This window comes from Canis lupus, chromosome 13, assembly GCF_011100685.1.
Source record: "Canis lupus familiaris isolate Mischka breed German Shepherd chromosome 13, alternate assembly UU_Cfam_GSD_1.0, whole genome shotgun sequence".
Lineage (NCBI taxonomy): Eukaryota > Metazoa > Chordata > Mammalia > Carnivora > Canidae > Canis > Canis lupus.
This window is the reverse complement of record NC_049234.1, coordinates 49,021,607-49,046,536: the sequence shown is the minus strand read 5'-3', so window position 1 is coordinate 49,046,536 and position 24,930 is coordinate 49,021,607. Positions and strand designations below refer to the sequence as shown.

The following is a 24,930-nucleotide window of genomic DNA, read 5'->3' as shown; positions in this document are numbered from 1 at the left end:
CTTATCTAAAACTATATGAGACAAATTGAACAGGTTTGATCTTAGCCCCTGTTGGTTAAATTAAGCAGCATGGCCAATGAAGTGGCATAATTACATAAAAACTTAAGTTTGGTCAAGAACATATAGGGTCAAGGTGTAGATTATCCTCGAGAGACGCTGCCATGGACTCTGAACATCCCTGTATGTTCTCATTGTGGGCATGCCAAGAATGCAAAGCCCTAATCAATCTTTACGCATGCCACTTTTCAGCATTGGGCTTGCCATGAGCAATCATGTTTGCCATGAGCAACATAGAAGGATGCAGCAATGTCTCCTCAGACAAAGAGCAGGCTTACTTACTGTTTGTTATAAAAGAGATGGGTTCCCTAAACTTAGTGTTCCTAGGCTGGGACATGAACCTCTTCATGTTGGATTCATTCGGGTCCCTCCCACTCCCTCCCTTGGTGTTTTGGGGGGTAAGGAGAACCAGTGAAGACATGATCCTTATGCTACTTTCTGTGCCATAAGTAATAAGGGCCTTTGTCTCTGACCCAGGAGTCTCCTGTTTTCTACTAGCATCTTGTAAACAGGCATATATTGACTTATTAGCTTATAACTAAGGAAAAATACACCCCACACATTTACATTTATCTCTCAATTTCTTATCATATATTGTTCTAGTTGAGTTCTATATTATTTCTTGTACCAAATTTCAGTATTTTTAATATTCATGGACTTCATGTATTACACACATTAGCATATAACCATTCTTCATGCTTTCATTTTCTTGATACCTGATTCATTTGTAATTACTTTCCCCTTTTTGTTTTGAATTTTGTATATTTTTCTTGATAAGTCTTATTTCTTTTTTTTTTAATTTTTATTTATTTATGATAGTTACACAGAGAGAGAGAGAAAGGCAGAGACATAGGCAGAGGGAGAAGCAGGCTCCATGCACCGGGAGCCTGACGTGGGATTCGATCCCGGGTCTCCAGGATCACGCCCTGGGCCAAAGGTAGGCGCTAAACCACTGCGCCACCCAGGGATCCCGATAAGTCTTATTTCAAATAAATTTTATTGATCAGTACTTTTATGGATCCGACTCTTAGTTTATCTCAACTTTCGTAATTGATGTTATTGTTCTCTAACATTGTTTTCTCTTCATTATTTGTTATTTTGAGAAGGGGAAGAGAACAAGCGTTGCTGTTACCTTTTCCCAATCTCTTGAATTAAATCCTTGCTCATTTGTTAACATTTTTTATTTCCCGATTAACATATTTGAGTTAGAGTTTTCCTCTACACCTACTTTGGTTGTGTTACACAATTTTGAGTCCAGTGGTTTTGTTATCATTTACTTATCAGTCTAAATTATTTCATTTTATGATTTTCATTTATATCAGATGATAATTTAGACATTTTTTTAGGTTCCAAACATAAAGTTTTTTTTCTATCCTTTCATATTCTAATTTTATGCACCATGGTCAAAGAAATGATTTATATGACTTAAGGGCTAATATATGGTCTATTTTTAAATATAAGAGATGTGCTTGAAGAAAATGTGTATTCTGTTTGTTGGGTGTGAAATTTTATATATGTACATATACACATATAGTTGTATGTTTGTAATGGCTGTATCTTTATGTTCTATCGATATTCTTGTTCACCAGCATGTAACACATTGGTTTTTTCTTTTCTCTTTTCCCTAAAATTCTATCTAGTCAGATAGGATTAGTCTCTGGTTTTCTCTTGGTCCCCATGTGCTTGGTGAGTCTTTTCCTTTTATTTTTAAATTTTCTATGTCTCTTTATTTTAAACATATATCTCTTGTAGCTGACACATTGTTTTTTATTTTTTATTTTTATTTTTTAAAGATTTATTTTTTTTATTTTTTTATTCATAGAGACACACAGAGAGAGGCAGAGACACAGGCAGAGGGAGAAGCAGGCTCCAGGCAGGAAGCCTGACATGGGATTCGATCCTGGGTCTCCAGGATCATGCCCTGGGCTGCAGGTGGCGCTAAACTGCTGCACCACCTGGGCTGCCTGACACATTGTTTTTTAAATTCAATCTGACTCTGCCATTTAACTGAAGAATTTTATCCATTTACATTTATTGTGGCTACTCTTAAAGATTTACTTCTGCCATCTTGTCTCACATTTTCTAATATACTTTCTTTTTTTCTGTTTTCGTGCTTTCCACTGCAGGGCTCATGTTTCCCTATGCTGGTTTAAATGTTAAATCACTCAACAAATTATCTAAAAGTGAATTCACCATTGCTAGTTATATGTCCATAGGCAAGTCTTGCCTACACCCTCATCTTTAAAATGAGAATAAAGAAGAATATGATTGTTGTGAGAATTAAATGAGTTAATGTTGGGCAGCCTGGGTGGCTCAGCGGTTTAGTGCCACGTTCTGTCCAGGGTGTGATCCTGGAGATGCAGGATCGAGTCCTGCATCTGACTCCCTGCATGGAACCTGCTTCTCCCTCTGCTTGTGTCTCTGCCTCTCTCTGTGTCTCTCATGAATAAATAAGTAAAATCTTTTTAAAAAAATGTGTTAATGTCTGTAAAATTCTCAGAATAATGCCTTGGAAGAATAAAGTACTAGGTAAGTGTTTACTGTTACATCATTATGATAGTTGCTTTTAAGACTCATAGCTGTGTTATTTTTCCCTTTTGATTTCTGAAACATTTGTATTTGTATCTTCTCCCAATAACACAAATACTTAATTTCTCATGTTCTTTTGTTCTCTTTCTTTCTTCTTCCTCACCATCTAATGTGTTGTTATTATCCAGTTTTGGTCTGACTTGTTTTGGACCTTCCTTCCTTCTTTGCTTGCTTGCTTGCTTGCTTGCTTCCTTCCTTCCTTCCTTCCTTCCTTCCTTCCTTCCATCCTTCTTCCCCTCCTCCCTCTCTCCCTTTATCTTGTTTTATCCTTCCCTATTAGTGCAATAGACTTTACCAAAATATTTGCTTATCTTTAAGTCACACAGCTCTTGCAGAATCTCCTATACTTATTTCCCTAATTGATTTCTTCCTTGAAAAGTGTTTCAATAGCCAGTTACAATAGTTGCAAAATTCCTTTTAGGATTCTAAAAATAATATGTTCTTGTCTCCAATGTAACTGCTGAGACATTTAATGTTTTAGTCTGTTTAGACTGTTAAAACAATTTGGCATAGACTGGGGTGAGGGCAGTGGCTTATAAACAACTAAAATTTAATCTTCATAGTTCTGGAGGCTGGAAGTTCAAGACAAGGGTGCCAGTATGGTTGGAGTATGGGTTGTACACTGCCAACTTCTCGTTGTATCCTCACATGGCAGAAAGGGTGAGAGAGCTTTTTGGGATTAGCTTTAAAAGGGGATTAATCCCATTCATGAGGGCTCCACCCCTCATGACTTAATTACCTCTCAAAGACCCTACTTCCTAACATCTGGGGAGCAGGGGTTTCACATAGGAATTTTCACATTCAGTCCATAAGAGATGTACATTTGATCTTTTTCAGATGAACTGTTTCTTTCTGGGGCTTTTAAATTTTCTTTCCTTCTTTAATATTGTATCTAATGTGGATTTCCCTCTTCTCTCCTACTTGGCTTTTGCTGAGCCCTTTCTTTTTTTTTTTTTTTTTTTTGCTGAGCCCTTTCAATAAGGACCTCAGACTGTATCCTTGGATTTGGTGATATTTATCTCCATTATTTCTTAAAATATTTTTGCCTTCCTAATATTTCTCTCTTCTAAGGCTTTTTATTACCTAGATGTTGGCACTGCTACACACATCCTCCATAATGCTTTTCTTTTACACTTTCAATCTTTTCTTGATGCCTTCTCAAAGAAGTCCTTAATCTTATCTTCAAGTGCATTTTTCATTTTAAAGCTCTATCTATACCCAATCATTCTCCACAGAAGATAGAAGCAGTATCAAATAAGAACAAAATACAACAAAAAAGTATTAAGTGGAAACATTAGGTGTGAAGAAGGAAATAATACATGGGGGTTCTTGGTATCTTGACAAAAATGGTTTGGAGTAATAGGAATAAAACATGATTGGAATAGTTCAAGAAGTAAAGGTGGGTGTAAAGGGGGGATGAAGTGAGTATAGATAACACCTTTAATTTTATTATTATTATTATTATTTGCTCTGAAGGGTACAAAAAATGAAATGGTTGGGTCTGGGAGGGATTTTGTTTTTGTTTTTAAGATTTTATTTATTTATTCATGAGAATTAGAGAGGCAGAGACACAGGCAGAGGGAGGAGCAGGCTCCATGCAGGGAGCCCGACGTGGGACTCAATCCTGGGTCTCCAGGATCAGGCCCTGGGCTGAAGGTGGCACTAAACCGCTGAACCACTCGGGCTACCCCTGGGAGGGTTTTTAAATGGGAGATTAAAAATGGGAAGTATGCATGCAAGTGGGAATAAGCCAATAGAGCAAAAATGAATCAGGAATGTGGGGTTAAAGGCAGTGGTAGAAGGGATGAATACTGATCACAACTAGATAAAATAGCTAGAGGTAGAGATGGTTCATGTTATAATAGGATAGGAAGTTATACAGATACGGAGGTCTCCAAATATATTGCTAATAGACAAAGTTTCCTTACTGTTCCCATTTTCTCAACGAAAAAAGAAACAACCTGAGAGCAAGAAAGAGGGAAGACTAAAGGTCTGAATAAAGAGAAGGCATGAAATGCTTGCTGGGGAGAGGTTAAGTGTGAATTGACCGGGAAAATGTGGACAGATCCTCACACAGTGCTGTGGACCCTTGATATTCAGGGCCATAAATTTCAAGCATTAAGAGCATGGTTGTTGTTTTTTTTTTTTTTTTTCTCGAGCCCCATTCAGGTGCTTTGGTGCAGATGCAGTGTTGTTGGATACAAACAAGATCTGAATTTTCAGTTTAGAGGGATAAGAGAATTTAGGGTATATGCAAAGAAAATGATGCCTATGCTAGATAAAGAGGAAAGTGAGGAACTTATAGACAAGGGATAGGTGAGAGAATCAATTGTCTGGAGAGTGAAAGAATCGTTAGGCTAGGCATAAGAGAGTGACCTAGAAAGAAAGGTGAGTCACACGCTAGAAGTTGGATTTTTGGAGGTAATGACAAGATCTAGGGCAGTGTTTTCAAACTATAGGTTGAGCCCCATTAATAAGTCATGAAATCAGTTTGGTGGATCAATTTCTAAATTAGTATTTTATATCTGGTGACACAGTAGAATCATCTAGAGAAACTAAAGTTAAAAAAAGATTGGGGGGCACCTGGGTGGCTTAGTTTGAGCATCTGCTTTTGGCTCAGGTCGTGATCCTGGAGTTCTGGGATCGAGTCCTCCATCAGGCTCCTGGCATGGAGTCTGCTTCTCCCTCTGCCTGTGTCTGCCTCTCTGTGTGTCTCTCATAAATAAATAAATAAAATTTTCAAAAAAAAAAAAATAAAATTATCCAGGGGTACCTGGGTGGCTAAGTGGTTGAGCATCTGCCTTTGGCTCAGATGGCGGTCCTGGGATCAAGTCCCTCATTGGGCTCCCCGCAGGGAGCCTGCTTCTCCCTCTATGTCTCTGCCTCTCTCTGTGTGTTTCTCATGAATAAATAAAATCTTAAAAAAGAAATTATCTAGGTAACTCTAATGTACAAGCCTGGTCAAAAACTACTGTTCTAAGAAGATTCTGACATAAAAAAGACTGATGATAGAACTAATGGTAGAAAGACAGTAAGTCAGGTGCCAAAATCTTCTAAGAACCGGGGAGAGCCTGTTTATCATTTTGTAGATGGGTTTCAAAGAGAAACTTTGACTTCATTTCTTCTATTTGAACTACCTAGAACTAAATCAAAGTTAGTGAAAAAATAAAAAAAGAAAATAAACTACCTGGAACATAAGCACAGAGATTTCCCCATATCCTACCATAAAATTTGATTTGAATTAATTGTACTTAATTTTAGAATTAAGAATATTGCTAAAATTTAAGAAAAAACTATTTGTAAGAAAGAGAAAATAAATTGTAAAGTTTATTGGAAAATCTATGTCAAACATAATTTAAAATTATTTAAAGCAAAAACATCTATAAAAGGTCAGAACATCCAGTATTTTAGGATAAAACTAATTTAGAAAAATTGTAGTAACATGGTTAAGAAAATAACAATTATGGCAAGCTATACATTTTTAAATTATAGAAAACATTAAAAATAAAATATATCTAACAAAATATGTCTTGCTGTTGCTTGGGGGGGAAAGGTGGGGACAGATATTTTTTATTTTATTTACATGTATTTATTAAAAGATTTTCCATATGACATTGCAAATAGTCCCATTTCTCTTGTATTTTGCTATATAATACATGAATTCACACAAAGAAGGCGGAATAAATAAAATTACAAAGATGGTAGAAAAGTAAACCGCATCACACCCAAATACATAGTGAATTATTGCAAAGGGCATAACCTGAACACATAAGGCATACTAGTTTTGGAAAAAGAACAGTGCCCACCCCCAGGTACACACAAACACACACACGCATACTCCACTGTAGTAAACCACAAGAGGAAACAAAACATATAAAAAACTGGTCTTCAACTTTCCTATGTTAGTTCTTAAATTCTTCTTTTCCAATCATAATGAAATCTACTAAGAACAGGATTTTTTTCAAATGTGTATGGTTCAAACACGATTAGTTTTGTATCTGACATTCTATTTTTTACTTCTGTTCTTTTATGGATGTGTGTATATATCTAAATTCCTTAAAATTACAACTTTGAAAATTAGCTGTGAAAAGTTGTAAATTAGCTGTAAAAACATGCCACGGTTCAGAGTTTACATACTATTCTGCAAGACTGATAAATTGTTAACACACAGGTTTAGAAGCAAAAAACTGATAATAATGTATATTGGCATTTTAACAAAATGCTTTACTATATTTACTCCATATACTTTTATACTCTGAATTTTTAAATTAATACAGGGAGGAATTTTATTTACTGAAAAAGTGTCCCAAATTTATTCTATTGCTTATAAAATTCTGAATGCTGCTTGTAGTTTGATTTTGATAGAATTTGTATTATATGAAAAGTCCATGTGATAACCAAAATAATGTAATACTGTATATAATATATAAATGTATCTTTTCCATCACCATTCTTCAAGTTAGCAATAACAATATATGGTAATCATTATTTTATCAAGACCTCTGCTATTGTAAGGATAGACCTGAATATATTACCCTAGATGACAGACAGCAAACTGGTGAATAATTAATTTTACATTTAGAAGAAAAAAGTTAAGTGAGACAGCACAGCATCAAAGTTGATAATCCTATGTGAAGGCATTAAAGATATGGGTTATAAACACAGGCATGAAAACTAAAAACACTTTGAAAACAAGTACTGTAAGAATATTTATATACATGTATCATGGCTCATTATGAAAAAGATTATTAAAGCATAATGTGACTAATACATTATATTAATTCACAGTACAAAAACACACTTTGAGGAGTAATTTAAGTCAGGAATAGTATAAATACAGATAAAACATTAGCACTATTAATACATATTTTGTTTTGTCATATATATAAAAATATACACATAGATATGGCTCTTTTAAACCAATTTTTTTACATAAATATTCATTGATTTAAATAAAAGTTGACAGAGGTAGAATTTGTGTCAATGTTCATGATTTTCAGGAACAAGTACTTCCGAATATTTCACTACTGTTCTGTCCTTTAAAAAATCCATATAGGTAACTCCTTGAAAGCCATCATTCTGAAATAAAGAAGGGACAGGAAAGGTGAGTTAAGAGAAAAATGATAAACAAAATTGCTTAGTACATTCACAAAAAACTGAGATTGTTTTCAGTTTTAATTGAAACTGCAGTCTCCAATAAAGCCTTTGCCCATAATCAAGTTATAGTTAGTAAGTACTGTTCTATACTTAAAAAAGATATTCCCCTGAAACCACCAAAAACACAAAGTATGAGGATTAAATAAATGATAGCTATAGAGTGAAAAGAGATAACACATTAGCTGAGAAAGACCACTCAAAACGAGGAACAATATGATGTTTAGGTTAATATACAAGTACTGTAAATTGTGGTATCTGTGTCTTAAAACAGCATATTAGGGATAATCAAGTATTTTTCCAAATATTTTGACCTTATGTGCTAATTACTCTCCCAATTAAACACACATACACACAAATATGAGAAATTCCACAATGGAAACACTGAGAAAGTAATCTAAGCAAATCCTGGAATATCCATGTGATGAAGAACTGTTAGATAATGAATTTTAAAATGGGACTTTTGAAATTTTAATTTTAATTTTTTTAAATGTATTTATTTATGATAGTCACAGAGAGAGAGAGAGAGGCAGAGACACAGGCAGAGGGAGAAGCAGGCTCCATGCACCAGGAGCCCGATGTGGGACTCGATCCCGGGTCTCCAGGATCGCGCCCTGGGCCAAAGGTAGGCGCCAAACCGCTGCGCTACCCAGGGATCCCGACTTTTGAAATTTTAATGATTGTATTTTATTCTTTTAAGATTTTATTTTATTTATTCATGAGAGATACAGAGAGAGAGAGAGAGGCAGAGACACAGGAGGAGGGAGAAGCAGGCCCATGCAGGGTGCCCAATACGGGATTCGATCCCAGGACTCCAGGATAACGCCCTTGGCCGAGGCAGGTGCTAAGCTGCCGAGCCACCCAGGGATCCCCAAAATTTTAATGATGAGAGTAGATGCCCTCAACAATTTATTAAGGAGAAAACTCCCAAAGAACAAAACAAAAATTAGGATAAAAATTGAGTAGATATAAAATCTATGGGATCCCTGGGTGGCGCAGCGGTTTGGCGCCTGCCTTTGGCCCAGGGCGCGATCCTGGAGACCCGGGATCGAGTCCCACATCAGGCTGCCGGTGCATGGAGCCTGCTTCTCCCTCTGCCTATGTCTCTGCCTCTCTCTCTCTCTCTGTGACTATCATAAATAAATAAAAATTAAAAAAAAAATTTTTTTAAAAATCTATGAAAATTACATATGTAGGTCTATGAATGTGTGTATATTTATTACACATTGAATACAAGAAGGAAGTATATACCAAAATGCAAATTGCTAATTTTTCTGGGTTGTAGGATTAAAAGTGATTTTCATTTGTACACCCATTTTCTTTTTTTTTAAGATTTTTTTATTTATTTATGAGAGACAGAGAGAGAGAGAGAGACAGAGAGAAAGGCAGAGACACACGCAGAGGGAGAAGCAGGCTCCATGCAAGGAGCCCGACATGGGACTCGATCCCGGGTCTCCAGGATCAGGCCCTGGGCCGAAGGCAGCGCTAAACCACTGAGCCACCCGGGCTTCCCTGTACACCCATTTTCAGCCAAAAGACAGAAGCAACTCAAGTATCTATCAACTCATGAACGGATAAACAAAACGTGGTATATTCATATAATGCAACACTGTTCATTTCAAAAAAGAAGGAAATTCTGACACAAGCTCCAACTTGGATGAACCCTGAAAACATTATAAGTCACAGAAAGGACAAATACAGTATGATTCCAATTATATGAAGTAAACAGAGTAGTCAAATTCGTGGAGACGGAAATTTGTAATGGTGGTTGCCAGGAGCTATGGGGAAGGGAGGATGGAAAGTTAGTGTTTAATGGGTCAAGAGTTTCAGTTGAAGAAGATAAAAAAGTTCTGGAGTTGAACGGTGGACATTATTTTTGCACAATAATGTCAATGCCAGAGAAATGCATACTTAAATGGTTAAGAATGATACATTTGATGTTATGTATATTTTATAACAATAACAAAAATGTAAAATAAAGTGATTTTGGTTTCCTTCTTTATATTTTTGTATTTTATGTTCTCTTCGTGAGGATATATTATTTAAACGCAAGATTACCACATGACCCAGAAACTCTTCCTCTTTAGGTACTTCCAAAAGATTTGAAAAAAGGGACTAAAACAGATACTGTACACAAATGTTCATATTCATATTATTATTCATTATTATTCACAATAGCTAGGAGGTGAAAACAACTCAAGTAATCCATCAACTGATGAGTGGATAAACAAAATATGGCACAAACACACAAAGAAATATTACTCAATCGCAAAAAAAGAATAAAATTCTAGCACATGCTACAATATAGATGAACCCTGAAAACATTATCCTAAGTGAAACCATTTCAACACAAAAGGACAAATAAGGTATGATTTCACTTCGATAAAAAAACAGAGTAGGGGGATCCCTGGGTGGCGCAGCGGTTTAGCGCCTGCCTTTGGCCCAGGGCGTGATCCTGGATACCCGGGATCGAATCCCACGTCGGGCTCCCGGTGCATGGAGCCTGCTTCTGCCTCTGCCTATGTCTCTGCCTCTCTCTCTCTCTCTGTATGACTATCATAAATAAATAAAAATTATAAAAAAATAAAAGAGTAGGTAAATTCTTTTTTTTTTTTTTTTAAAGATTTTATTTGTTCATGAGAGAGACACAGAGAGAGGCAGAGACATAGGCAGAGGGAGAAGCAGGCTCCCTTACAAGGAGCCTGATGTGGGACTCGATCCCCAGACTCCGGGATCATGCCCTGAGCGGAAGACAGATGCTCAACCGCTGAGCCTCCCAGGTGTCCCAGAATAGACAAATTCATAGAGACAGAAAAGTAGATTAGAGAATTCCAGGGCCATGGGTCCAGCTGTACACTATTGTAAATTTAATGCCACTGAGTGATACACTTTCTTTAAAACAAACCAAAAATTTTTCTAATTCATCATAGCTTTAGAAATCGCTGAAATCCAGTATGTTCTATATCAGTGGTTCTTAAAGTAGAATCTGGAGACATCTGGGAGTCCTCAAGACCCTTTTGGGGGGTCTATTTACATAACACTGTAGAATTCTTTGGTTTTCACTTTTACTATCTCATGGATATACAGTGGAGTTTTTCAGCGGCCACATGATGTGAAAGGCCAGGCAGTAAATATTTTAGATTTGTGGGCAACAGGATCTTTGTTACAACTAATTAATTCAGCCACTGGAGAAAAGCAGTCTTAGACAATATGTAAACATGTGTGGCTCTGCTCCAATAAAGTTAAATTTACAAAAACAGGCAGTGGAGTGCACCTGGCTCACAAACCTTGGCTTACCAATTCTTGATCTAAAATGCAGCTGTGAATCTAGTATGAGAAAATGTATGTCACAACTGTTACATGGCTTTATAACAAGAAGATGACCCATCTTCTTAACCATCTAATCTAATCTAAACCATCTAATCACCCTTAAATTAATACAGCAGCTTTGGAGTTGTGAGGACACAGTGATTGCAACCAGCACTGAGAAGTGGTCCTCAAAGCAAAGGAGGAAAATACACATTCTAATCAAACGAACAAACCCCAAAGCAAAAGCACAGCAAACAGGAATCATTTAAACCTACGTCCTACAAATACTAATAAACCCTGGGGGCATCAGTATGTTAAAGCATAGTACATAAGTAATGTTCATAATGAGGATTCTGGGCATTTGAGGAAATGCTTAACTATCTCCTATATACTTCTATTTAGAAAGGTAAAGAAACACCTATTTTTAAAAAAGACTGACTTTACTATTTCTGTCAGGGAGCTTGCATTTTTCAGTTACCTACCTTTTAAGTCCTGGGTCTCACATACTTCTTTCCCATTCATTCCCTTCTCCAATGAATCAGCACATCCCTCTGGCCCTTCCTCTGTCAAATGTATTCTAGCTCTTTACAACTACTTTGCTGTATCTATTTAAGTTTGAATATCTGCATGTCCAGTGACCCAACAACCTCACTCCTGAGTGAGGAGTATAGCCAAGGAAATACACATGTCAAGTAACCCACAGGTACTAGAATATTCATCATAATTCTATAATAGCCCAAACTGGCAACTACCCAAAGCCCATCAACAATAGAATGAAGAAATGGACTGTGGGAGAGTTCACACATACTGATACTGATACTACACAGCAACAAGACTGAACAGCCTACAAATACACACAATAGTACGAATGAATCTCACAAATACACTGTGGAAGAAGTCAGAAATGTATGATTTCGTGTATTAAATGTCCAAAAACAGGCAAAAGAATTATCTATGTTTTTAATAAACAGGACAGTTACTTCTGGAGTAGTGTTTATGACTAGGAGAAAGCCCAAGAGAGACAGGTTTTGTTTCTTGATATGGGTGTAGATTATACATGGGTATGTTTAGTTTGTGAAAACTCACTGAGCTGTATACTAGGATATGGCACTTTTCTGTATATATATTACTATTTGTTCTCTCTCTCTCTCCTCTTTTTTAAAGATTTTGCTTATTTATTCATGAGAAACAGAGAGAGGCTGAGACACAGGCATAGGGAGAAACAGGCTCCCTGCGGGAAGCCCAATGCGGAACTTTGGGAGCCCAGTCCCAGACCCCAGGATTACACCCTGAGCTGAAGGCAGATGCTTAACCACTGAGCCATCCAGGTGTCCTTATAATTTGTTTTTTAAAAAACAAATATTGTTATACGGATCCTGAACTTAGTATATTGTTCATTACGTACCTCTTTCTGGTCTCCCTGCCTCTGATTTTTACACTCCCCAATATGGCCCCAATTATAGTTATGACGTTAATCCACCAGGAACAGTTCTTTCATCTTAATCCCTCCTTGATACTCATTCTATACACAGAAGGTTCCCCTTGGCTCATAGAATCAAGACTATGTACAATCTCTAATTTTGCCGCACATTCAGTATATCTTGTATGTCCCACTCTACCTTCCCTGCCTTTTCCCCTCATCATTCCCCAACAATCTGCCATTCCTGTCAGATTGAGTCTACTGTGCCATGTGCATTCCTATTTGTACCTTGAACCTAGCCATTCATCAAATATTACCATGGATTTCTCATATTGTCATTTGGTATTTGATTATGGATGTCTTCTCTTTTTTAAAATGAGATATAATTTACAATACAATGAAATGCATGAACTATTAGTGTTCAGGTCAATGAGTTTTTACAATTGTATATACCCATGTAACCATCACCAAAATACACATTACATTACTTCACAAAGTTCCCCTGATTGCTTCTGTGGGCAATTTTCCTTCCCCCAATGCTGAAACTACTTTCTTAATTTTTGTAACTACAGATTAGTTTTGCCTGTTCTTGGTGTTACATACTTTTTTTTTTTTTAAGATTTTATTTATTTATTCATGAGAGACACACAGAGAGAGGCAGAGACATAGGCAGAGGGAGAAGCAGGTTCCTTGTAGGGAGCCTGATGTGGGACTCGATCCCAGACCAGAATAACACTCTGAGCCGAAGGCAGACACTCAACCACTGAGTCGCCCAGGGGCCCCCATACATACCTTTCTGATAATTAACAGCTTATATGTTCAGGAGAATGTAAAGGAGACCTCAGAGTAGAGCTAAGGGGTGGTGTGGGAAGACCGTGTCGACGCATCTCTTGGATTGCTCGTTCTCTGTCAGTAAAGATCAAATAAGAGATTATACCAAAAAGTGGAATACAAATATAAGGTGCTGTTACTGTTACTGGTTAATTAACTTCTCAATTAATTAATGAGTTTTTCTACTAAAATTAAATCCTATGTTCTTATATAATTTTTAAGTAGTAAACAAAAGATTTCAATTAAGGTAATACGTATTATAAAAGATTGTTCAAAGCCCCCCTAAATAGAGATTTTCAAAGTTGGCTGATTCCCTCCTCTTCTCCCCTTCCTTTCCTATCTCTTCTTTTTTTTTTTTTTTTCCAAATCATTATTTTTAATGTCCAATGTTTATAATATGAGGGCCAGGGCTTTCACCCCAACTCAAGTTTATAAATGTCTTTTTAAAAAATTTTTATTTATTTATCATAGTCACACAGAGAGAGAGAGAGAGAGAGGCAGAGACATAGGCAGAGGGAGAAGCAGGCTCCATGCACCGGGAGCCCGACGTGGGATTCCATCCAGGGTCTCCAGGATCGTGCCCTGGGCCAAAGGCAGGCGCTAAACCGCTGTGCCACCCACGGATCCCAGTTTATAAATTTCTGATTGGCTTGTGAGGCCAATAGGGATACTTCTTCTTGTCTAATTTGCTTTCTAGGAAGACACTCATTCAGGTCCTCAATGATCATCTGATCAAATGGAATTATGTTCTTCATCTTCTCCAGCTCTTTTTCATATTCTTCAATCCTGGCCTTTGAGAGAGACAAAAACTCAGCACAGCTTTTCACATCTTCTTTTTCCTCAGCATCCACCTGGACAGTGTATTTATCCTCTGGTACAGGAACCTTCAGGGCATTAACTTTCTTCTCAAAGTCATCTACCAAGCCAGCTTTTGCCACATTGGCCTTGTAGTAAGCCCAGTCGATAGCAGGTGGTTCTCAGGAAGAGTTGCCAACCTGGAGGTAAGCATCTCATTCCAGGATTTCAGGGAGTTGGCAATGGCCTTCTGGTTTCGGGGTATGATCTCCTCAAAAGCGACCCAGTTAATGGTTTTTAGAGCAAGTTTTCGCCCAGCCATCTTGAGATCCTTCACCGACCCCAGTGGCCCACAGTCCACACTCCTATCTCTTCTTTTTTTTTTTTTTTTTTTTTTTAATTTTTTTATTTTATTTTTATTTATGATAGTCACAGAGAGAGAGAGAGAGAGGCAGAGACACAGGCAGAGGGAGAAGCAGGCTCCATGCACCGGGAGCCCGACGTGGGATTTGATCCCGGGTCTCCAGGATCGCGCCCTGGGCCAAAGGCAGGCGCCAAACCACTGCGCCACCCAGGGATCCCTCCTATCTCTTCTTGAACATAAATCTAGCCTCTTCCTTCTTCCTGCCTAACAACTCCCAAATGTCAGAAGTGAAGTAACTATTTTTCTCTGTTATGCTCTCCTGCCCTGTGTCTGAGTCAGCACCACAAAGCATGGTGACTGTGTTGCTACCTCTTTTGTGGACTATTCAGAGACTCTGGCCTAGACTTTCTGCCTTATGATCTTTAGTATCCAGGATTTCTACCCCCTTGGGTGTTTCACAAACTTTTTTTCATTATTATCCCCCTAAAGAAACTTTTAAAGATATTCCTTCTCCCCAAATTACCTACCTCTCCCCATGAAATTTCAGTACATAGATATGCTATTTATGTACTGACGCCCTTTAGAGGGCTATAAATCATTGTAATACCTAAAGTCTTTTTTGCCACTCTTTTCCGCCAAGAACCACTATTGTTCCCTAGGCTGGTGTAAAGATGTGTAAACTAGTTGGATGGTAAGGAAAGAGACATAGTCATGTGAGCCAAGACTTCTTTGGGGAACAAAGCCAAGGGAAAAAGAAGAATTAAGGGGGGGTCTTATAACCTTAGGCAATAGAGGATTTGATTTAAGGCCCTTGGATTTAAGAGAACTTAAGTCATCATTAAGAAAATGGAAATCATTATGTACGTACAGTTTAGCATATTGAGAAACTAAATCTTCTTAATTATGAGAAATTAGTAACACTGCTTTTATGACACTGATGCATTTCTTCATTTCTCAGGTTTCTTTCTCTTTGAATCATAAATATTGATTTCTCAGCAAATTTTATCTACACTCCAAATGGCACATCAAAGTTCTGATGCCAATAGATAAGAGAACTCAAAAACTTGACTTGATAAGCAATCTGATGAACAATTTGAGAATGAAATCTCAGGAATGTTGACATCTATGGTATTAACATAGCAAGAAAGCACAATGGAAAGAAAGTAACTGAACAAGTGATTTGCAAACGAGACTTCAATTTTAGCTGTGAAAACAGTTATTTCTGTTTGTAACACTTGGGAGATTCAAGTTTTCAATATAACACAGCAAATGAACTGAAATTATAAGTGAGTGTGAAAATTACTAAACTATGGGAATATATGTATATAAGAGCATGGGGTTTATTTTATTTTATTATTATTATTTTTTTAATTTGTATTTATTTATGATAGTCACAGAGAGAGAGAGAGAGGCAGAGACACAGGCAGAGGGAGAAGCAGGCTCCATGCACCGGGAGCCTGATGTGGGATTTGATCCCGGGTCTCCAGGATCGTGCCCTGGGCCAAAGGCAGGCGCCAAACCGCTGCGCCACCCAGGGATCCCAAGAGCATGGGGTTTAAAATTAGATCTGCCTCTCCTTCATTCTACTCAACTAATTATTATATAAATAAATAGTTTAATTAATTTTAAGTAGGTGTCACATCCATTGTAGAGCACAATGCAGGGCTTGAACTCATGACCCTGAGATGAAGACCTGAATTAAGATCAAGAGTTGGATGCTTAATCAACTGAGCCACCCAGGTGCCCCATTAAATTTGTATTTATTTTTTTAATTAAAGTATAATTAACATACAATGTTAGTTTCAGTTGTACAAAATCTATCTTGATTTTAATTTTGGCTCTACCATTTACTATTTGAGTGACTTTAGTTTCCTCTAATATAAGCATTATAATAATTGATAGAAATAATCAGAAACGTATATGATATCTAGCACATATGTATCAATCACTCTTATGATCATCATTTTTGTGATGATCTATATTTGGAGTTTCCTATTGGACCATATTGTTTTGGGCTCTTGTAGAATCCTTACTAGCTTGTTGATTCCTTATCTATATTCTTTGAAATAATGTCCTAATTTTGCCCTAAGCAATGCTATAGAAAACACTGAGACAATACTTGTAACATCATTTACTATAAGGATAGTATCTTCCACAACACTTATTGCCTTTTTATTTTATTTTTTCTTATTGCCTTTTTAGAAAGAAATATCAGAAAAATTTATTTTTGTATGAATGTTAAAAGGAAGCTGGCTATTTTTAAGCCATATTAAATCCTTTCTGAAATAGGATAGGGAATAAATAAAAATGCTGTCCAGTACTAAAATTTTTTTCTTACCGTTCGTATCTTTCAGTTGAAATCTGCCTTTTCAGAACATCATGATCAGTTTGTAATTGTGCCACTTTAGCTCGAAGCATGGTGTTTTCCCGGCCTTGACTAGTTCTTAAAACAAATTTTAAAAATCAAAGAAATAAGTAAAAAACGTGCTATTTTGTAGAGTCAAGTGCTATGGATTTTTGTTTTTGTTATCAATAAATAAAAATGGAGATGATACTTAAGGACAAAAAAAGAGAAGAACATGACTTTTAACACAAATTTTTTTCTTTTTTTTTTTTTTTTTTCAGGAGCTTCTATCACTAAGTTTTCTTATTCATTCATTCATCTTATTTATTTAACAAATATTTTAACTGAGCTTCTGTTATGTGCTGCAATAGTGGACATATAAATTTGAACAAGACATCAATTATAAACATCAAGATGTAAAGTATCTTTGTTGACTCCTTGAGTCCTGCCTCAAACAGAAATACATTTTTTAAAGCATTTTATTTGACAGAGAGAGAGTGCGAGAGAGCGCACGCATGCATAAGCAGGTGGAGTGGCAGAGAGAAAGAGAGAGAGAGAGAGAGAGAGGGAGAGAGAGAGAGAGAAGCAAGCCCCCCCCTGGAGCAAGGAGCCCAAAGAGGGGCTTGATCCCAGGACCCGGGATCATGACCTAAACTGAAAGTACATGCTTAACCAATTGAGCCACCTAGGAGCCCAGAAAGAGAAACATTTCAAACTTTTAAAACTGTTCCATTTGTACTATCCACTCTGGATTTCCTCCCCTCTTCCATCAAATATATCCAAACCTGTCCATCTAAAAGACAGTATCATCAATCTCCTAAAAGGTAATTAATCAATACACCCATGAGGGTCATATTACACAGGAAGTCTTTTTCCTAATCCACAGCAAGAGACACGGCTCTCCCCAACCTAAAATGCGCTCTCCTTTGTTGACTCTCTTTATTCCTGAATTTGAGACATTTTTCTAAAGTTCATTCATTTATTCACTTCCATGGGTACTACCTCTGTGGTGGAGATAGACAATCTGCATTTCCAAACACAATGTCCCTTTTGAACTAAACCTCTGAATTCCCCAAAGCAGCCACCACATAAGTAAGATATTTTGGTTTTGAATATCATCTTATACACTCCCATCCTACTCTACCAAAAATTGAAATATTCTTTTTGACAGGCTATTTTCTTTACATAGGTTGATTTATGCCACGTACAATTTGCTTTCTGAAAGGGTTAACTTCTCTTTAAGTAGCTGAATTTCTGTATCCTTCTCGTGGGAAGTCAAATGAGAATGAAATTCTTTATCTCTATTTGTAGCCAACAATGATTCAAGGTTTTTAATTGTAAGTCTCTCACTTGACAGTTGTTTTTTCAACAGTTCTGCTTCTGATTTTACATTTTCTAATTCCGCCACAACCTACAGGGAGAACAAAGGAAAATTACTTCAGTACAATTTCAGACTTACTCTGAAAAATTATTTGCAGAGCTATACACCCATCAGTTGCTTTATGTGGGGTATCAGTTAAAGATTTTGAACCATTTCTTTAAGTGTAAGAAAATCATCTTATTTTCAAAATAATTTTTGCTATTTTTAGTAAGGGCTTATTTGCTATAAGACCCACTCTAGCCCTTAAATAGTTTTCACTCATACTACCTTGTCAAGAGAGGGTCATTAACATAAAATCCTAAAATGTGGTCAATCTTTTTTTTTTTTTTTAAATGTGGTCAATCTTATCATTAAGGAAGACTTCTTAACTATTATGTGTACCCTGACTATGCAGTCAAGCCTTCATTGGAGCTTCTTAGTACCTGAAAATAAAGATACTACTATATGGATGAAAATTAAAACACCTGTGTTTGAAAACATGCACTGAGTTGTTTAGATAATGCCTCAGTTTGAGAATGCGAAGTTCTAGCTAACTAGACTTTTAAAATTAAGTAAGATTTAAATGCTTTGGGATTTTAAAAAAGATTTTATTTATTTATTTATTTATTTGAGAAAAGGAGAAAGAGAGAGCACAAGGGGTGGGAGCAGAGGGAGAGGGAGAGGGAAAAGAAAACTCCCTGCGGAACAGGAAGCCAATGTGGGGCTGGATCCCAGGACCTGGAGATCATGACCTAAGCCAAAACAGACACGTAACTGACTGAGCCACCCAGGTGCCCCTAAATGCCTTGGGATTTTAATCAGAAAAACTACTCTATTTAGGAAGCAATGAATTACTCAATCTTTCATTTAAATCTTACCTTCAAACAGAGTAAAAGATGTACTGGGATATGTTCCTACTCTATAATAAGAAGACTCCTATTTTCCTAAATACCCATCTACTCCAAAACAGAGAGCATCTAATTCATCACCATGTTTGCCAGGAAAATCTTGGCAAAGAATCTAGTTGTCAAAATCCTGTAGTCAAAAAAAAGAAAAAAAAAATCTGTAGTCAACAGTAACTCTTTTCTTTTTACTTGGGGCTGGATCCCGGGGATCATGACCTGAACCAAAGGCAGATGCTCAATGGACTGAGCCACCCCAGGTGCCCTCAAAAGTAACTCCTTAAAGGGGAACAAATATATTGGGCAGTGTAATGATAAAGTAAAACAATGAGGGTAGGGCTAAATAAAATAATGTGGTATAACAAAATCTTTTAAGTTCTTACCCTCTCAAACTCCAGGTTTTTGGAATTCAGTTGCTGGGTCATAATATCTTTGCCTGAGTCGAGCTTGATGCAAAGTTCTCTAAGAGATGACAAATCATTCAACACTGCTGCTTTTGCATCTTCTTGATGCCTCAGCTCTTCTTCTAATCTAGACATGGCTTTTGCCATTGATGAAATCTGAGATTCATAAGCATGATGTGCATTTATGTGCTGAAAGTAGAAAAAGAAACTGGTAAAAAGTTGAAGTAACACAGTAATTTTAAAGGCTTGAATCTATACAGCCACAACCTTACTTTATAAAAATATGAAAGCCAATTTTTGCATATTTTAAGATACTCTCAGGAAGCTGCCTGCTATTTAAAGATGGTTTATTTAATGCTTAACCAAATGAATTGTATATAATTATTAATCACGGTAACTAAGTACCTCATGTATATATTTGGAAGATGCAAAGATGAAAATTATCATTTTAGAGTGAATAAGAGAGGTCTCTGAAGTTAGGTTAAATTTTATCTTTAAATTGTTATAATACCCTTTCAAGAAAAAATAACATATATAGTTCTTTCTCAGTTGTCTTTAATTTTTTAAAAATATTTTATTTATTTATTCATGAGACACACACACACACAGATAGACAGAGAGAGGCAGAGGTAGAAGCAGGCTCCATGCAGGGAGCCTGATGTGGGACTCAATCCCGGGTCTCCAAGATCACATCCTGTGCTGAAGGCGGTGCTAAACCGCTGAGCCACCAGGGCTGCTCTCTTCTGGAAGTTCTTTTTTTTTTTTTTTTTTTTTTCTTCTGGAAGTTCTAAGAGAGAATCTATTCCATGCCTTTCCCAACTTCTGGTGGCTGCTAGTAATCCTTAGTGTACTTTGCCTTGTAGACACTTCACTCCAGTCTCTGCCTCTGTCTTCATCTGGTGTTCTTTGTATCTTGTGTACAGATTTCTCTTACAAAGGTCAACAGTCACGAGGTTATGGTCAGCCCTATAGTCCAGTATGACCTCATTTTACCTAGATTATACCTGCAAAAACTCTATTTCCAAATAAGGGCACATTCACAGGTGCTTGGGGGTTAGGATTTCAACATAACTTAAGGCCCATAATTCTATCTACTCTTTAGGTCCCCAAAATTCATGTCCTTCCTTTGTAAAATACATCCACTCCATCCCAACATTCTAGCATCAATTCTAAGTCCAAAATCACATCTAAGCATCATCTAAATTAGATGCAGGCAATACTCTAGATGTGGTCCATCTAGGGGCAAAACTATTCTCCCTCCAGAGATCTGTGACACTAGCAAACAAGTTACTTGCTTACAAAAACAACAGTGAAACAGGTATAGAATAGCCAGGCCTACTATGAAAGGAAAAAAATAGAAGGAATGAAGAAGTTACTAGTCCAGAGTAAGTTTGTAACCAAGCAAGGAAAATTCCATTTGGTTTCAGGGCCTAAGAATAATTATCAGTGCCCCAATGGTCTGTCTTCTGGGCCTGCTAGAGCGGCCCCACCTTCTCACCCTTCAGCTACAGCCCCACCCTCTTGGCCCTCAGTGGCAGTGGCATTGCACTCTGGAACGAAGGAGGGAGTAGCTCCATCCCCGGGCCTGTGGTGGCACCAGCAGCCCCATTTGCTTTTGAGCTGCCCTTTGCAGCCTTGCTGGTCTCTGAGCTACCTTCAGAGCCATTCTTCCCTCTTCTCAAAGGAGAACATATATTTGTAGCCAAGTAACACTCCTAGCCCGTTTTCTGCAGGTAAGATCCCAGATGTTCAACAGCCTTCCTTCATTTCACCTTGTTTCTATCCCCGTCATTACAAGCTGGCAATCTTTCTACGGGGGTGACTGATCGGCTATATGAGTCACATCCCTAATCTATCTGTTCACGAAGAGGCTGTGGAGCCACACACTTGGCCTGTCTCCAGCGCACACTCAGTAGGCTAAGAAGTTTCCAAATCATCAAGACCTGGTTCCTTTTTTCCCCTCTAAATTTTAAGTCTAGTATACTTAACACACCAGTATTATATTAGTTTCAGATGTACAATATAGTGATTCACAATTCTATACATTACTCAGTACTCATCATGGTAAGTGTACTCCAAATCCCCTTCACCTATTTCACACCTCCCCCCACCTACCTCCCCTCTGGTGATCATTAGTTTCTCTAGAGTTAAGAGTCTGTTTCTCCTTTGTCTCTTTCTTTCTTTGTTCATTTGTTTCTTAAATGATTTGAGTGAAATCATATGGTATTTGTCTTTCTCTGACTTATTTTGCTTAGCATTACACCCCCTAGACCCATCCATGTTATTGTAAAGGCAAGAATGAAAAGATTCATTCTTTTTTATGGCTGAATATTATTTCATTGTGCATATACATATGCACACACATTTTATACATATGTATGTATATAATTTCTTTATTCATCTATTGATGGACACTAGGGCTGCTTCCATACTTTGGCTAATGTAATAATGCTGCAAGAATCAGAGGGCACATGTATCTTTTTGAATTAGTGTTTTGTATTCTTTGGGTAAATACTCAATAGTGGGATTACCAGATCATATGGTAATTCTATTTTTAATTTTTCAAGGACTCTCCAAACTGTTTTCCACAGGGGCTGTACTAATTTACATTCTCACCAACAGTACATGAGGGTTCCTTTTTCTTGGTGTCCTTGCCAACATTGTTTCTTGTGTTTTAGATTTTAGTCATTCTGACAGTTGTGAGGGGATACCTCACTGTGGTTTTAATTTGCATTTCCCTGATGATGAGGGATATTAAACATCTTTTCATAACGTCTGCTGGCTGTCTATCTTCTTTGGAAAAATGTTCGTATCTTCTGCCCCACCCCCCCTTTTTGAGAGTGCATGCAAGCAAGCAGGGAGGGGCAGAGAGAATCTTAAGCAGACTCTTTGCTAAGCGCAGAACCTGACGCAGGGCTTGATTTCATGACTCTGAGATCACAACGTAAGTTGAAATCAAGAGTCAGACGCTTAACTGAGCCACCTAAGTGCCCCATTTCTGCCTATTTTTAAATTGGATTGTTTTTTTTTTTTGGTTGTCATTTGCAAATATCTTCTCTCATCCAGAAGGCTTTTATTTTTACTTTTTAAAGTGAGCTCTACACTTAAATGTGGGGCTTAAATTAATGACTCCAAGATCAGGAGTCACATGCTCTATTAACTGAACCAGCCAAGTGCCCCTAGTAGGTTGCCTTTTAATTTTGTTGATAGTTTCCTTTGCTGTGCAGAAGGTTTTTACTTTGATGTAGTCCTAGTAGCTTATTTTTGTTTTTGTTCCCCTTGCCTCAGGAGACATACCTAGAAAAATGTTGCTATAGTTGATGTCAGAGAAATTATTGCCTGTGCTCTTTTCTAGGATTTTTGTGGAATCAGGTCCCACATTTATGTCTTTAATTCATTTTTTAAAATGATTTTATTTTTTATTTTTTTTAAATTTTTTTTTAAAATTTTTATTTATTTATGATAGTCACAGAGAGAGAAAGAGAGAGGCAGAGACATAGGCAGAGGGAGAAGCAGGCTCCATGCACCGGAAGCCCGATGTGGGATTCGATCCCGGGTCTCCAGGATCGCGCCCTGGGCCAAAGGCAGGCGCCAAACCGCTGCGCCACCCAGGGATCCCATGATTTTATTTCTATTAGAGAGAGAGAGAGAATGCACAAACAGGAGGAGGGGCAGAAAAAGAGGGAGAAGCAGGATTCCTGCTGAGCAGAGAGCCTGACATGGGGCTTAATTCCAGAACCCTGAGATCATGACCTGAGCCAAAGGCAGATGCTTAACCGACTGAGCCACCTAAGCACGCCTCTTTAATCCATTTCGAGTTTTTTTCTTTAAGATTTTATTTATTTATTCATGAGAGACAGAGAGAGAGAGACAGAGACATAGGCAGAGGGAGAAGCAGGCTCCCTGCAGGGAGCCAGATATGGGACTCAATCCCAAACTCCAGGATCACACCCTGAGGTAAAGGCACATGCTCATCCACTGAGCCAGCCAGGTGTCCCTTGAGTTTATTTTTATGTATGGTGTAAGAAAGTTTCATTCTTTTGCATGTAGCTGTGTAGTTTTCCTGGTTCTATCTGTTGTAGAGACGGTCTTTTCCCCATGCATATTCTTGCTTCCTATGTGATAGAATAATATGGGTTTATGTCTGCACTCTATTCTGTTCCATTGATCTGTGTGTCTGTTTTTTGTTTCAGTACTATACTGTTTTGATTACTACAGCTTTGCAATATAGCTTGAAATCTGGGGTTGTGGTATCTCCAGGTTTCTTCTTCCTTTTCAAGATTCCTTTGGCGTTTTGGGGTCTTTTGCGGTACCATACAAATTTTAGGATTATTGGGGCACCTGGGTGGCAGAGTTGGTAAAGCATCCGACTCTTGGTTTTGGCTCAAGTTGGGATCTTAAGGTCATGAGATTGAACCCTGTGTATTGGGCTCTGTGCTCAGAGCAGAGTCTGCTTAAGATTTTCACCCTGTCTCCCTCAAATAAGTAAATCTTAAAAAAAATCTAGGGAGGCACCTGGGTGGCTCAGTTGGTTAAGCATCTGCCTTTGGCTCAGGTCATGATCTCGGGGTCCTGGGATTGAGCCCCACGTCAGGCTTCCTAATCAGCAGGGAGTCTGCTTTATCCTCTCTCTCTGCCCCTCCCCCTGCTTGTGCTCTCACTTTCTCTCTCTCAAATAAATAAATAAATAAATAAATAAATAAATAAATAAAATCTTTTAAAAAGTAAAAAGATAAATAAATATTTTTAAAAATGTAGGATTATTTGTTCTAGTTCTATGGAAAATGCTGTTGGTATTTTGGTAAGACCTGGCTCCTTTCTCACTTATTTCTTTTCTTTGTATTTTACTATAAGCAGCAAAAAGAAACCAGGCTACACCTTATACACTTTGCTTAGAAATGTTCTCAGCTAAATATCCAAGTTTATCACTTATTCTGTGTTCTTCTAGGGGCACATTGGTGGCTTAGTCTATTGAGTTTATGACTCTTGATTTTGGCTCAGGTCATGATCTCAGGGTTGTGAGATCAAGCCCCATGTTAAGCTCAGCATGGAGCTTGCTGAAGATTTTCTCTCTTGGGACGCCTGGGTGGCTCAGTGGTTAAGCATCTGCCTTGATCCTGGAGTCCCAGAATTGGGTCCCACATCAGGCTCCCTGCATGGAGCCTGCTTCTCTCTCTGCCTGTGTCTCTCCCATTCTCTGTGTCTCTCATGAATAAAAATAAATAAATAAACAAACAAATAAATAAATATCCAATAACATGTTCCTCAATGGCATCTGAGACCTCACTAGAAGAAACATTAAGATTCCTGGAAAAATTCTGTTAAAAATTTATGTATTTTGTAAATGACAGCAGTTTTGTCTCTAGCTATTTTTTCTAAGCCCTTACTAGGATCCTCTCTA

The 24,930-nt window shown here is 37.5% G+C and overlaps 1 protein-coding gene across 6 annotated transcripts in view; it reads right to left on the bottom strand.

The window, feature by feature from the left end:
• Window positions 1-5,950: 5,950 nt before the first annotated feature.
• The window catches only part of CEP135 (centrosomal protein 135), a 77,993-nt gene continuing 59,013 nt past the window's right edge, over window positions 5,951-24,930 (bottom strand). For 5 of the 6 annotated variants that reach the window (XM_038556156.1, XM_038556157.1, XM_038556155.1 and 2 more), the window contains 5 exons: window positions 19,509-19,718; window positions 18,072-18,274; window positions 16,858-16,962; window positions 13,322-13,435; window positions 5,951-7,725 (listed from right to left, as the gene is read on the bottom strand). In XM_038556156.1, the coding sequence (XP_038412084.1) occupies window positions 13,333-13,435; window positions 16,858-16,962; window positions 18,072-18,274; window positions 19,509-19,718 (621 nt within the window). In that variant the 3' untranslated portion in view covers window positions 5,951-7,725; window positions 13,322-13,332. Of the gene's footprint in view, window positions 7,726-13,321; window positions 13,436-16,857; window positions 16,963-18,071; window positions 18,275-19,101; window positions 19,259-19,508; window positions 19,719-24,930 lie in introns of those variants that run through there. The other variant, XR_005369034.1, reaches the window with a different exon arrangement.